The 14,131-nt window shown below is 40.8% G+C and overlaps 1 protein-coding gene across 1 annotated transcript in view; it reads right to left on the minus strand.

The window, feature by feature from the left end:
• Nucleotides 1-14,131, minus strand: part of LOC103379855 (NT-3 growth factor receptor-like) — a 39,819-nt gene that overhangs the window by 10,455 nt on the left and 15,233 nt on the right. The window contains exons 3-5 of the mRNA XM_025056324.1: nt 13,119-13,193; nt 12,026-12,097; nt 4,582-4,653 (exon numbers count right to left, since the gene is read on the minus strand). Coding sequence (XP_024912092.1) covers nt 4,582-4,653; nt 12,026-12,097; nt 13,119-13,193 — 219 coding nt within the window. The remainder of the gene's footprint in view (nt 1-4,581; nt 4,654-12,025; nt 12,098-13,118; nt 13,194-14,131) is intronic.

The following is a 14,131-nucleotide window of genomic DNA, read 5'->3' on the forward strand; positions in this document are numbered from 1 at the left end:
GCTCCAGTAAAAAGAATATATATATATATATATATATATATGTACAGTATATGTATATATACATACAGTATATAGACAATAATTTAGGCTCAATAATGTAGAAAAAAAATAGAGAAAATAAGAAAAGCATCTGATTTCTGCGACGATTCTGTCACTTTACAAACAAGTCTTTGATTGCAATTAATTAATGAGTGTCACCTAAGGAGGCTGTAGGCAGGAACTCACACACACACACACACACTCTTCACACGCCACAGTACACAGTGTGACTATGGAAGCCTGGAAGACCGAATCTCAGCCAAGACGAGACAAGAACGGCAGCGAACTCTTCGCTGTCGTCGCCTGATTATTCTCACGCCTTTGGCTCGCAGTCAGCAGCTCTCATTTGCAAGTTTGAGGCACAGCGGGTTACGGCACTATTTGATTTCACAATTGCATTCGAGCCAACGATGGTCGAATCGTAATGATGCAAAATAATAATAATAATAATAATAAAGCATTAGGATTTATTTACTGTTTCTTTTTCTGTTTTGAACGACTCCTGGTTAGTCAGTGTTCAAACCACAAATAAAAGAACATCAATTCAGAGAGAACATGTACGGAAGGTAAGAAAAAAAAAAAAACACTGAAATGTTCTTTTCCTTCAAGAGTCAAACACATTATAATTTACATCTATAATATCAGTAAGTTACAAAAAAGTGGCGTTTCGTTTCTATTTGAACTGTTGAAATTCACACAAAGTCACTGGCGTTAATTAATTTGTGAAAATAATCAGATTTGAAATTTAAATGCATCGGTAGAATGACGCAAATTCTACATCCAATAATTGAATTGATTGAATTGAAATAACAATTCAATCTAAACACGTGTTATTATTTTCAGACACTGCAGGGAAGAGTTCCTGTTTCACTGAAGCGCCTCAAGCTTTAAATACCTTCTCATCACTAAGCCTGCGTTAGTGGGGTCTTCAACTTCAGGCCTGAGACTCAGTGGTCAAAGGGAGAGTGAGGGATTCATTAATATTGTTGAGGACATTTCAGGTTTGAACATCATTTTTTTAATGATTCAAGCAGCTCCATGAAGCTGTCGAGAGAAAACAAGAAAAGGTTGGAATTTAATTCCAACCTTTTCTTGTTTTCTCTCGACAGTTTTCTGTTTTGATAATTCTACCGTTCAGATTAGTCACAAATGAAAACCCATACATGAAACCCATCTTTCTGTTCCAACTTAGTTGTTTTATTTTAATTAATCATGACTAATTGTGATTAATCCTCAGCTAGCCTGTGAATAATCCGATTAAATCCCATTGGACTTGGTTGATGGCTCTCTGTTCTGTGTTCACTCTGTGCTTCACTGATGACTCTCCAATCAGCTCACCTGTTCCTGCAGCAGCAGGTGGGCTGCGTTCAGCAATCAGTGGAACGCTTCAAAACATCGGCTCTTCTCGTCACACGGTTTGGTTGTGTGTGTGTGTGTGTGTGTGTGTTTGTTTGTTCGTTCATGTCAGGTTAGGTTGTGGTTTCTATTTTTTTTTTCTTTGAATAACTTCCCTCTATTTGTTTGTTTTCCGTGAACCTTTTGCTCATTTATGCTCCATTAACTCTTTGTCGTCCACTTCCTCCTAACAAACTGACAAAACTTGTCTGTGTTTGTTTGTCTGATGTTCTCAACCTCTGACACTGGAATAACCACCTCTTCATCAAACTGTTCATTTTATTTTATTTTTTTTTTAAGGGATGTCCGATGATAACTTTTTGCCGATGTTGTCCAAACACCTGAAGGCATGGGTTAATGCTCTGGAAATGTTTAGGGCTGCGTTTCCATGACTTTTCAATGCCAAACAAATCTTTGTCTCGTTGTCGTAGAAATGATCAACCAGCGCTGTTTCTCTGAGTCACTGTGAAACCGTTTAGAAAACCAATCCCAGAGTATGAACGCAGTTGTGGGGTAATTAAAGACGGTGACTCAGATCCACAACATATTAATATAAGTAACACTCTCAACACTCCTGCCCACGGCACACTTGCCTTCACGTGGCACCCTTAAGCCCAATTTAATTAAAGTCCTTCATTAGTCGTATCCTTAAAGCCTCAAAATCATGTTGCCCCCCTCACCCCCCCCTCCCCAGGTTGATCTGAGTTTATCTGACAACATGCAGCAAATGCAATCTTTGCTCCGGCGACACTGACTTAATTAAATCCCTCATCTGTCTGGTCAGGGAGGTGCGATGCAAATGAGCGCTTCTACTTTGAAGCGGCGATAACCTGACTCTCATTAACGCAGCGCAGATGTGTGTGTCGGGGGACAGACACACAGACAGACAGAAAGACTAAAGGTTGAGAGGAGGAGAAGCCCAGTCTTTAACATCACAGCTAATAAAGGCCACCAGGGTGGTGGTGCAGCGGTGGTGCAGCGGTGGTGCAGCGGGGCGTCAGTGACCCTACCCTTCCCTAAAATCCATGAAACCGTCAGTCATTTTTTGTAACACTGGGAAATTCTACCTAAGATGAATCTTTAACTTTGACAAAGTTCATTCAGTTTTAAGTACGGATGTCCGATATTGACAATTTGACGATATGCCGATATTGTTCAAACACTTTTCATGTTCCGATTCCGATATCAACCGATACCGATACAGGTCTGGTGATATTTTTTTATTGATCTGTACAAACCACTGTATGAGTTGCTAGCTCCAGAATTCTGAATACAATCCCCTGATTATTAAAATAGATTAATTAAATGAGCTGCAATGCTGCCATCTAGTGACTTCACTTTATTATACAGCTGTTTATCCCCAAAACTATTTTTGGAGCACACATTATTTGAGAAAACCTTGGCATAGCGTTATCGGGTTTTTATTATCGGAGGACAAACCGATAACGATTCTTACAGATATTACATAATTTTGCTAATATCGGTCCAATAATATTGGCTGACCGATATTATTGGACATATTTTTTTTATCTGATGTTTTATGTACTAAGTGTTGGCTTAAATCCTTTGTAAAATTTTCTGCACTGACGTCTTGGAACAAATCAAAAACCAAACCAAAAATGTGTCAGTTTCCAGAAAAAAACAAACAAACAAACAAAAAAGTCACTTTCTCATCGACTAAATGACGCAGCAAAGCAGACGAGTTCTAATTAAAACCCAATTTCCCACAACTTAGATGCGTGTTTGTTTTATTTGGCTGAGCGTGACATGAAAAACAGTTGGACCAGTCCTGAACGAACGCTCTCTGGAGGAATGCAACTATTTCCTTTCATTTAAAAGTCGCAACAACAAACAACAGGAAGTACTTGTTGTTGTTAATTGTGGAGAGGAGAGGAGAATCCTGGTCTTGGTTTCGCCTGCAGCACAAAATGTTTCCACTGGTTCCAAAAGCTGCTCATTTATCAGAGTTTGTCCTCTTTAACGTTAGCCTACAAATGTAGCACAGATCTCACTGGGTAAAAGCACGTGAATCGACACAGTCTGACGTAGCATGGAGTTGTACTGAACGGAATGAGGTGCGTTAGTGAAGTTAGTTCATCTGTGTCTAAATCTACGTCGTGTGAATTCTCCGTTCATTAGAGCATGTTAGCTGGTTACCTTTTATAATGAATAGAAATATGCTGTTGTGGTCATTAGTATTGCCTGCTTAATGTATTTTTTTGTGTGTCCCCATGTTTGTATTCTGGGACCAGAAAGAGCCAACTATATGTATTTGAAATGCTACAAAAATGTTTTTTAATTAATGACATGAAATGTATCACAGGTAGATGTTATGACCTGCTTCAAAGCCTGCTATTTTTCTTTGTGTGATAGCCAATAGATATGTTTCTTTTTCTTTTTTTTTCATAATTGGTGAGACAAAAAAATGTGAAGTTCGTCTTGGTATTTGTCCCCTCTAGACCAGACCAGTGATTCCCAACCTTTTTTGAGCCACAGCACACCACCAAACAACAATTTTACACAAGTTTATGTGATGAAATATAATAATGTTCTAGTTTAAATGACCTCATCATTGACTAAAATTCCTCTTTAGTTGAAGACAACGCTGATATACTGGCAGGAATTGAAGAAAGACACTCACAAAGATCTTCTTCAACAGCTCTGACTATCTGGTTTTTTTCTGCTGCTGCTGCTGTTGCTGCTATGTTGCACGTTGCCACAGCAACCTGTTATTCACTCTCTATCTGCTGAAACTGTACATGAAAACACAATCGAATGTTTCCTCGGGGGAAACAATATGCATAACAATACGCACACCGACCAATCAGGTGTGACGTTACGACCGCGCCCTTAATGTATCAGGACCAGCGTCGTTAGTTCATCTTTTGGTCTGGACCACGTGGGCCATCATTTGCTGCCCACATGCCTCAGTGAACCATGATCCTAATGAGAGTTCACATGAAGGTCTAAAGGCAGGGCAGGTCTGGACGGGCTCTGACCGGTCGTGGTTTTCAAAGTGGGGGCTGCGGCCCCGCCCCTGCTCAGTTTTCAAACATGATCGATGACATAAAAAAAAAACTGATGACATCCTCGTTATAGCCCCCTGCTGGACGTGTGGAGAGTTAAGTTTGAGTAAAGTCGACTTACAGTTCAAAGAGCGGCAGATGGTCAAAGATCTGCCAGGACAGTGTGGTCAACATGGGGTTCCTGGACAGGTTTCTGGAAGACAGAAGAAGAGGGACATTTAAAGTTAGGAGGAACAGAAGGAAAATCATTTTCTTTGGCGGGAAACGTGTGTAAAAATGAACCAATCAGACCAAAGATACAGTGAGTAGAAAACCAGGAAATTCAGGGATTCATCCTTTATCAGGCGTAACCAGAGAGAAGGGAAACCAAACTCAAACGCTGCGAGAACTGTGTGTGAACTTCAGGAAGTCATGAGTCATTTCCTCTTGTAATCCCTTCTGGGTCGCAATAACTCACAACACAAACAAAGGTATTTGTCTCCATGGCAACACAAAGTCAAACACACCAGGAGATTGACAAAAGTACAACACACACACACACACACACACACACACAAACACACACGGAAAAAATCAAAATCATCCCATCTGTGTGTGTGTGTGTGTGTGTGTGTGTGTGTAAACACCGTAGGGTAAATTGGTGAATTGTCTATTAATGAGCTTTTAAATCACTGCATCATTTTACGAACCAGTGACCAATTAAAGAAAAGAGAAACTCAGTCATAACAAATCGTCGGCGGCAAAAAAAAATTCGACCGCCGTAAAAGTCTGACTGGAGTTCAAACTGTCACTGGATGAGAGTCGGTGTCGATGAAACATTCTGAGGATCGTTCTTATTTTCTGTTCCATCCAGATTTTCAGAAGCAGAGATCGTGTTAATGCGTTTGTGAAGCGTTTGTTTCCCCAGGAACCTGTTGTTTGGTTCGATAAAGGGCAGAGGTCAGTTGTCATGTGACCTCTAGCCTCTCAGACGTCACACAAAGAACCTGTTGGAACCGGTCTGTTAGTGTGTGAAGTTGTAAAGTGAGTCCCAACCACTGGGTCGTGGCACACTAGCGGGCCGTGAGAGATCATTAGCTGTGCCGTGGAAAATTATCCGGTGTCACGTAATTGGTCCCAAAACTATTATTTATTTATTGCAAATAATTTTTCTTTGTTTGTCAATGTGTGACATGCAGAACAATTAAATACCCTACCGCCAGGTGGCAGCAAATGGCGATGAAAACTAAAAACTTTTTTCAATTGATTTTTCAACTGAAAAAATTTCTTCAATTCCTGCCAGTATATCAGCATTGTCTTCAACTAAACAGGCTGAGATTTTAGTGAATTGTGAGTAAATTTAAAATAGAAGATTGTTATATTTTTACATTTACACACACACACACACACACACACATACATATATATATATTTGCATAGCTTTTACACAGGATTAGCATCTCTGAACAATGAGATTCAGTTTGTCACAAAAAGCCCATATTAAACCACTGACTTCAGATGAAGAGATTAAACAGCACTGTAATGACATCACCGAAACACAGTCGGTCTAATTCCTTCCCTTCTTCTTCGTCTCATCTTCAGCTTGTGACAGCAGATGGATGTGACTCAGTGAAAATCCAGAACAAGTTCTGTTTTGGCCAGTGCAGCTCTCTGTTTGTTCCATCTGAAGGAGACTTTGCTGCTCTGGGCTCTGGGCTAGGAACCTATCATCGCCGCAAAACAAAAGGAGCTGAAGGTGAAAATGAGGAAGAAAAAAAACCCACTCACCTCAGGGGAAAACACACACACACACACACACACACAGACCCAATACAATTGACAGTAACACACTGCAGTGTCGCTGTTGAGAATTTTACATTATATTTAATATAAATGGCATAAAAAATTAGCCAGTAAAAGATGACCTGGACTTTAGGGATTTAATATCTAACATAAAGAAAAACCTAAAGTTTCTGACAGATCAAGACCAAAACGCTGTCATTTTTTAAAACTTTCTTTTTAATGTTGTCAATTAATTAATGTATTAATGACCTAATAATAACACATCCACTTGTCTAGTCCTCTATAGCATTGTTTCCCAAAGACTGGGTCGGGACCCTCAGGTGGATCGCAGGACATTTTTTGGGGGGGTCGTCTCACATCATGTTTCCCAGGAGTTTATGAATAATGTCTGTTGACTTTGGTCACAAAGGTTTGACTTTAAAATATGGTTTACCCGAAAAATTGAGACTTTAAAATATGGTTTCCCCGGAAAAAAAAAGGTTTGGGAAACACTCTCATATATAGGACGGTGTCTTGGGTTGAGTTTTATGTTGGATTCCCCCGACTAATTCAAAGAGCGCTGTCTCTGTGAGGGGGCTATTATGGTTTATTAGCGTATAAAAAAAAACTCCACATGAGCCTTTTGTTAAATACGTGACCTTGCAAATGTGTTAATGTTATAATGTTGTAAAAATTCAGTTTTCCATTTTTTATCATCAGTCCTAATGTCACAGCCAGCCTGGCACAGTAACAGCCCCGGGGTCATCAACACATCACGGGGTCTTTCATCCCATTAATGAGCCTGTGGATGTCCACCACGGTCCGTTATTAGCGGCGAGGACTGGTCTTATAACGAGGCAGGGAGTGAGAAGAGAAAAACTGCAGCAGCTACTGTGTGTTAACGAGTCTGTGCAGCCCAGAGAGCTGTCCGTGGTGCTGAACGTTAGTCAGTGCTGTGACTGCACCGCACTGAACAACACAGACTGGTGTTAGTAACCCGACCTGACCACTGTGTGATGGGTTGGTTTGTGTGTTAGCTATAGGAGTCTTAGCAGCTTTGCTACAGAACAAACCACAGTGGAATCAACTGCTTCTATACTATTGGTCGACCCAGAATCATCACCAGCCTGATGATTCAGTTTCACCTGTTTTCATGGTTAGACAGCAGCAAAAAAAAAAAAAAAATAAAAATATTCATATTATATTTTTAAAAATATCTTTTTATGGTAATTTTCTGATGTTGTGAAAAAGTCTGTTTTTCCTTTTAAACCAACAGACAGCGCTGTCATCAACTGACCATGTTTGACATGTTTTCAGTTTCCCGTAGATGCTACAGTAGATATTACTGTGTTCAGGGAAAGGGTTAATAAATGTATTTTTAACTTCACACCGTGTTAACGAGGCTCTGTTGGTGAGAAAGGATGTACAAACGAATAAAACAAACGATGAAATCACAGGGAAACAAACAAACAAACAAACAAACAAACCTGTAACTCAGTCAGTAACAGTCGAAGAAGAAGACACTGAATCATCTCTGCTCTGAGCTCTGAGCTCTGCCTCCAACTCCATCAAACAGTGGAACTCTTCCCACCTGATTGAACTGCAATTATTGATGAACGATAAAAGACTCTTTTAAACAAACACAGCTGGAATAATAATAATAATAATAATGATAATAATAAAGAAGCTGAGGAGAGAAACGAACACTGGTAACGTCACAGAACTAATGGTGACATATTTCAGATCAGGACCAGAGGATTATTGTCTTCTGTTCCTAAAGTTCATACAGTATATTTCAGGCTGCAGAGTATGAGTGGGGTCCACTGTCGACCCCCCCATTCCCCCCCCCACTCCACTGAACTGGACCTCTTTACATGCAGAAGTCGTCCTTTAAAAGGTCAGCTTGACTACAATAAGGCTGAGAGGAACTGCCCTGATTTTGGAAGTCCACACACACACACACACACACACACACACACACACACGCGCGTCTTTACAAGGCTTCGTGGGCACGTTTGGCTTTAATGCCTTCTAGGACACTTGGATATGAGGGTTTACTTTATGAGGCTTTTTACACTTTTACAGAGCGTTTGGTGGAGACTTGGTTTGAGTGTTTGGATTAAAGTTAAAAGGTATAAAAGAAATGAGACTTGAATCTTGAAGGCCATGAACGTATGACAATAGGAACGAGGTTTTTTAATGTTTATCTTAATCCATGACGCAGTGGAAAAGAGATCCAGGCTCAGGTCGTCTTTCATTCACAGAGTCCTCGGTTTACAGCGTCCTCAACTTACAGCGGTTCGTGGTTACGTTGACATCTCCCAAACATTTGTTTAGAATGTCTTGACATTGGACAGCGTAGTGGATGAATATGTCACTAGGTAGCGCTATACGCGCAGGACAGCTTTGTTTATATTCGATGGTTTTACGCCACATTTGTTTTCTTTCGTTTGCGTTTTTTTTTGGGGGGGGGGACTTTTTGCCCTTCGTTATGGCTCCTAGTCAGACTCTTCTGTTGTTTTTACGTCCTAGCCACGATGTCACCTCTGTGTTAGCCTAGGTGAGTGATGTAGTACGTGAACTTCCGACCTAAGGTGAACACTGAGTTACTCCTCCGTCGGATTCCCTGGATTAGGATTTTAAAATCTGATAGAAACAAAAATGCAGCAGAAAATTCCATCCATGGTTGTTCTTCCTCGCTCAGGTCTATTTATGGAACTTTGACACGTTTTACATGTCAATTAATAAGACAGAAATCACACCTCAGGTGAATGTGAAACCTCAAAGTCCTGATCCTACTGCAGCGCCTCCGGTGGCCACGTCAGGCGGCTGCATTCTCGTGGCAGTTTCAACTCCTCAGTGAACAGAGATTCAATCAGCTCCTGTGTTTATGTCTGTCTCACTGCTGTAGTTGCACGTCCTCTCCTGATTTCAGCACCATCTGTGTCCCTCCTCTCATTTCAAGTGGTGATGTAACAATGTTTATTATTCATGGCTGTTGAGATTATGGACCTCATCGTATTCTTCTCAGGGCAGAACGGAGGAGAAGAGAAGAGAAAAGAAGAGGAGAGGAGGCAGAACGCACATTTATGTTTCCATTTCACTTTATGTTTTTTTAATAGTCTGGAGACCTGAGTCTGTTACTGCTGCTGCTGCTACTGCTGCTGCTGCTGCTGTTACTGCTGCTGTTACTGCTGCTGCTGCTGTTTCTGCTGCTGTTACTGCTGCTGCTGTTACTGCTGCTGCTGCTGCTACTGCTGCTGCTGCTGCTGCTGGTACTTGTGCTGCTGCTGCTGTTTCTGCTGCTGTTACTGCTGCTGCTGTTGCTGCTGCTGCTGTTGCTGCTGCTGCTGTTGCTGCTGCTGCTGTTACTGCTGCTGTTGCTGCTGCTGTTGCTGCTGTTGCTGCTGCTGCTGCTGCTTGGCACTTGTGAATCCAATGGTTTTCTCTATTATTTTTTTTCATCAGTCTATTTGCTCTTGTTACTTCATAAATGACGGGGCATCTACTGTCAGTTAGTGACACACACACACACACAGAGAGTCTATTTTCAGAAGGCTGTGAAATGACCGTCGTTGCCACAGTAATTAAAGCTGTCACTCATCCTGTCGGTGTCTTCATGGATGTGACTCAGTGTAATCTCTGCTTGATTCAATTGCCAATCAAAGTGACACTTGTCACGGACAGCTCTAATTAGTTTAATTCGTCGGAGCGCAGGTTTGTCTTTGTCCACTGGCCAAATATAAACCTGACATTTGTGATTGGTTCAAAGGCTGATTCTCAGTCGGTTTGTTGAGTCTCCAACATGAAGAGTTAGAACTCAAACTAAAAATGAAAATAAACAAATAATAGATGTCAGAGAGCAGATCATTTGGTTTATGTTTCCAGGAAAGGGGAATTTTTTATACAATATTTAGTTTAAATGTAACAAAAGTTCCTTATATTTAAACTTAATCTAAAACAAAAACGTTTTAAAAAAGTAAGCATTATGGGAGATACAATCAAAGAAAATGTATTTACAATTTCTCTGTTTTGGAAAATCTGAAACGGCGCTCCCCAACCGCAGAGCTGCAAAAATGAATAAACAAATAAATAAATAAAAATGTTGACCGTTTGACTTTAAGGCAGTGACTCTGGAAACGCACACGAGTCTGAGAACTTTACAGATGTTCTCTGGTCCAGTGTGCAGGTTGAACTCCAGTCCAGTCCAGTCATGTGTCACTCGGCAGCACATGCAGTACCACCACCAACACACCATCTGGCAGCACCTCTCACCTCTCTCCACACATCCCTCTCAGCTCATTCCCTTTGCCACTGCACCAGTCTGTAGGGAGGTGGAGTTGGACGGTGTCGATACGAGACAGAAAAAAATGTGTTTGGGACAAGACGGATTAGTAAAGGTGGAGGAGACCGAGAATCTGGAAACAGCCGTTGAAATCAATCGACCAAATATATAAACAAAATAGCAGTAGTTTGGAATCAGAGGTCAGAAAAAAACCACAAGAAGATCAGACTGTATGTCTCAAACCGAGCCAAAGGATGAAAAAAGTGCGACTTATAGTCCGGAAAATCCGGTACTCAATCTGGAGAGGAGCCAGAAGAAACAAAGAAAAGAACCACGAAGGAGGAAATACACAAAACAAAGCAGAAACTTGAAGAACTTGAAGTTAAAGAAAAAGGATAAAGTACAGAAAAATAAATAAAATGTATAGATATAAATAGAAATTTACTAAAAGACAAACTGAAAGAACGACCAAAAGAAAAACAAAAATGAGATGAGGAGGATGTGATTTCAAAGCAGAAAAAGCCAAAGACGTGGCCTAGTCAGAGACTAACTTAGAGATCCAGATGATACAGACCTCAGAGAACTACAAGAACTACAAGAACTACAAGAACTACAGGTACTGAGACAAGTACAAGGAACAGAATACCTTCTGCTCGAACACTCTTCAGTCGAACCTTCAAATCTGTGGAGTTCTCCGTTGGACTCCAGAGCCCCTGACGTACGAGTGTGTAGCCGTGGTCACAGCACAGACACCCGTTGGTCTCCGTGGTTATGAATAGACACCATGACTGCTTTCTCAGAAACATGAATACACCGTACAGTAGATCAACAATCCCATTCACGGCCGGGGATACAAACACCATCTGCCAACGCCCTGCTGCTCAGGAAGCCTCGGCAGCACCGTGATGGCCAACCACATGTTGAGCTGCCTCAAAACAGGATTGGTCACTATTTCTAGACTATGCTCAGCTGCAGTGTCAGGGGACGGAGACTGTCAAAAGAGGCAGCGACGGAGGATGAAAAGGAATATTGTTGACAAAGAAACGCCAATAAATTATTTATTGGCTCTTGACCCAAAATGTTTCTGACAGAAGAATCAAGTTTGGTACTTTTGGAATAATAATAATAATAATATTATTATTATTGATAATAATAATAATTATTATTATTGTTGTTGTTGTTGTTATTATTATTTATAGTCAAACAGGTAAAAAAAGATAATAAATTTTTCCCTGTAAATTATCATTAAATTGTCCTTTTTTATGACTCTTGTCATTTATTTAAATATTTATTGAAATTTAAATTATATGGATTATGGATTTTTTTTTAATATTCGTTTTGGAATTTTTTTGCAACATTTTTATCCCCACACTTCACTTCTGTGTGTTAATTTACTGTTGATGATTTAAATGTTGTTTTCTTTTATATCCATCTGATCCTCTGTGCAGTCACCGTGTGTCATGTCACAGATAAACATGTCCTACATGACAAACACTGCCCCCTGTGGGCGAATACTCACATGTGGCGCAGATGGGGATTCTTGGAGAACACACGAGTTTGAATGGTGTGCAGACTGCTCCTGGTGATAGTGCTGTAACACACACACATACACACACACACACACACACACACCTTGTTAATAAGTATGTCGCGGCCCTGTGGGTTTCAAATAAAAAGAAAGAATTAAAATAAGAATAAGTACAAAAAGAAGAACGTGCAAATACAAAAATAAAAATACATTGGCAGCAAAGAGTTACTTACAAAAAAAAAAATTCCAAACTTCACAGTTCTGCAGACACCGTTTATCGATTGTGGATAAATGTTTTAGACAGTGATAAATGACTAGTCACGAGGCTCCTTTACGAAATCTGAAGAAACTAACGCAGACATCGGATTTGGCTGTTTCATCTGGTCCACCGAACTTCTCCTGTATTAAGTTATATTATTAATTAATTAATTAATTAATATTTCTTATTTGTCTATTTTATTAAGGTTTTTACTGTAAAGGGTGACGTCCCACGGGGGGAGTCGAAAAGTCTTTACCTCTGATTGGCTAACGCTGATATCTTATCATTGACTTAACCAGGCGTGGACTGGCAGGCCATCTATTGGGCAAACGTTGCGGGCCAAGAAGTATAACGATAATATAAATGAATTATACGATTTGGAAATGTTTTGCTGGGCCGGATTAAAAAGCTGAACGGGCCACATCCGGTCCCTGGGCCTTAGTTTGCCCATGCTTAGACTTAACCAACAGTCATAAACACTTCGTAAGATGAGTCGTAACATGACTCGGTGCAGAAGAAGACAAAATCATTGGTAACTTGACGAGTGTCTAACTCTGATCTGTTCTCTTCATCATCAGAAGTTATGAAAGTAAAGAATGGAGAGTTTCACGATCTACGAAAGTAAAGAATGGAGAGTTTCACGATCATAGTTGGACGTGTGTGTGTGAGTGCAGTTTGTCTGTGTGTTATGATTCACTGGGACAGTGAAGGTTCCCTCGCTCTCATTCTCATTAGTTTGATCACGTGCTCCATGTTCTGGTCAGAGTCTGATCCGACGTACTGTAGTTACGTTGATGTTAGTGTAAAACAGCTGATGATACTCACAGCCTCTCTAAGCCGGTGTAGAGCTCTATGTCCACGTCCCTCAAGACCTGAAGACCCGTCCAGTTTTCAATATGTCTGCAGATGTAAACAGAGAAGAAGGCGTTGAAGTGGCGGCCATGTCAGCACAGACAGACAGATTCACCAGGAAGGAGCAGAAACAGAACCATTGTCGCTGCGGACTCAGTGGGAGCTGCACATTGATTGACTGAGCTCATTTTTACCCAATGGCTGCATCTGCCCCCCGGGAGCAGGCTGAGACTAATTGAATGAACAATCAATTACCTCATTTAAAACCTAAATAGCCACCGACACACCAGCTACTGCTGCGACTGTGATCAGAGGAAGCACCTGTACAAACTCACAGATGGTTCCCACCCACAGGAAATCAAATGCAAGTACATTTTTCTGCCATGTACGAAGCTCAGAATAAACCCTCGGACTCTAACAAATGAATGGTTAAAATAAAGCTTCAGTGAGTAAAGAAAGCACCAAGAATCACAGATTTCAAAGTTTCAGTGGTCTGAGGAAAACATCCTGAAAAATCACTTTGGTCGATCTCTATCACGATGTCATACCTTTGAGTCGCGATCACAGCCAGGGGTGTTTTGGGAAATTGAGGCTGAGGCTAGGCGGTTAGCTGAAACCTATGTCTTCCCTGTGACGACTATGACATGGAAAATACATGAAATATTTGAATGTAAATACTGCTCCAGGCGGTCAGTTATGCTGTTGTCTGAACAAACCTCCTCGCAACAGGTTAGCATCTCGTCCCAAGAATCAGAGTACGAGGAGAAGTTGGCACAACCCGTGCAGTACCTGGTAGATTGTTGGGACAACAAGCACAACCAGTACCTGGTAGATTGTTGGGACAACAGCTAATGATATAATCCCAGTTGTTGAGTTGTATTGTCCAATCAGGAGAAGGAAAATCACCATCACTGCCTTTACTCTTTGAGCCATTGCGAGTATTTCCAACTCTGAGTTTCTCAAAAGCCTTGGTCCCAGATTAGCGG

This window comes from Cynoglossus semilaevis, chromosome 6, assembly GCF_000523025.1.
Source record: "Cynoglossus semilaevis isolate Cse_v1.0 chromosome 6, Cse_v1.0, whole genome shotgun sequence".
NCBI classification, from domain to species: Eukaryota; Metazoa; Chordata; class Actinopteri; order Pleuronectiformes; family Cynoglossidae; genus Cynoglossus; species Cynoglossus semilaevis.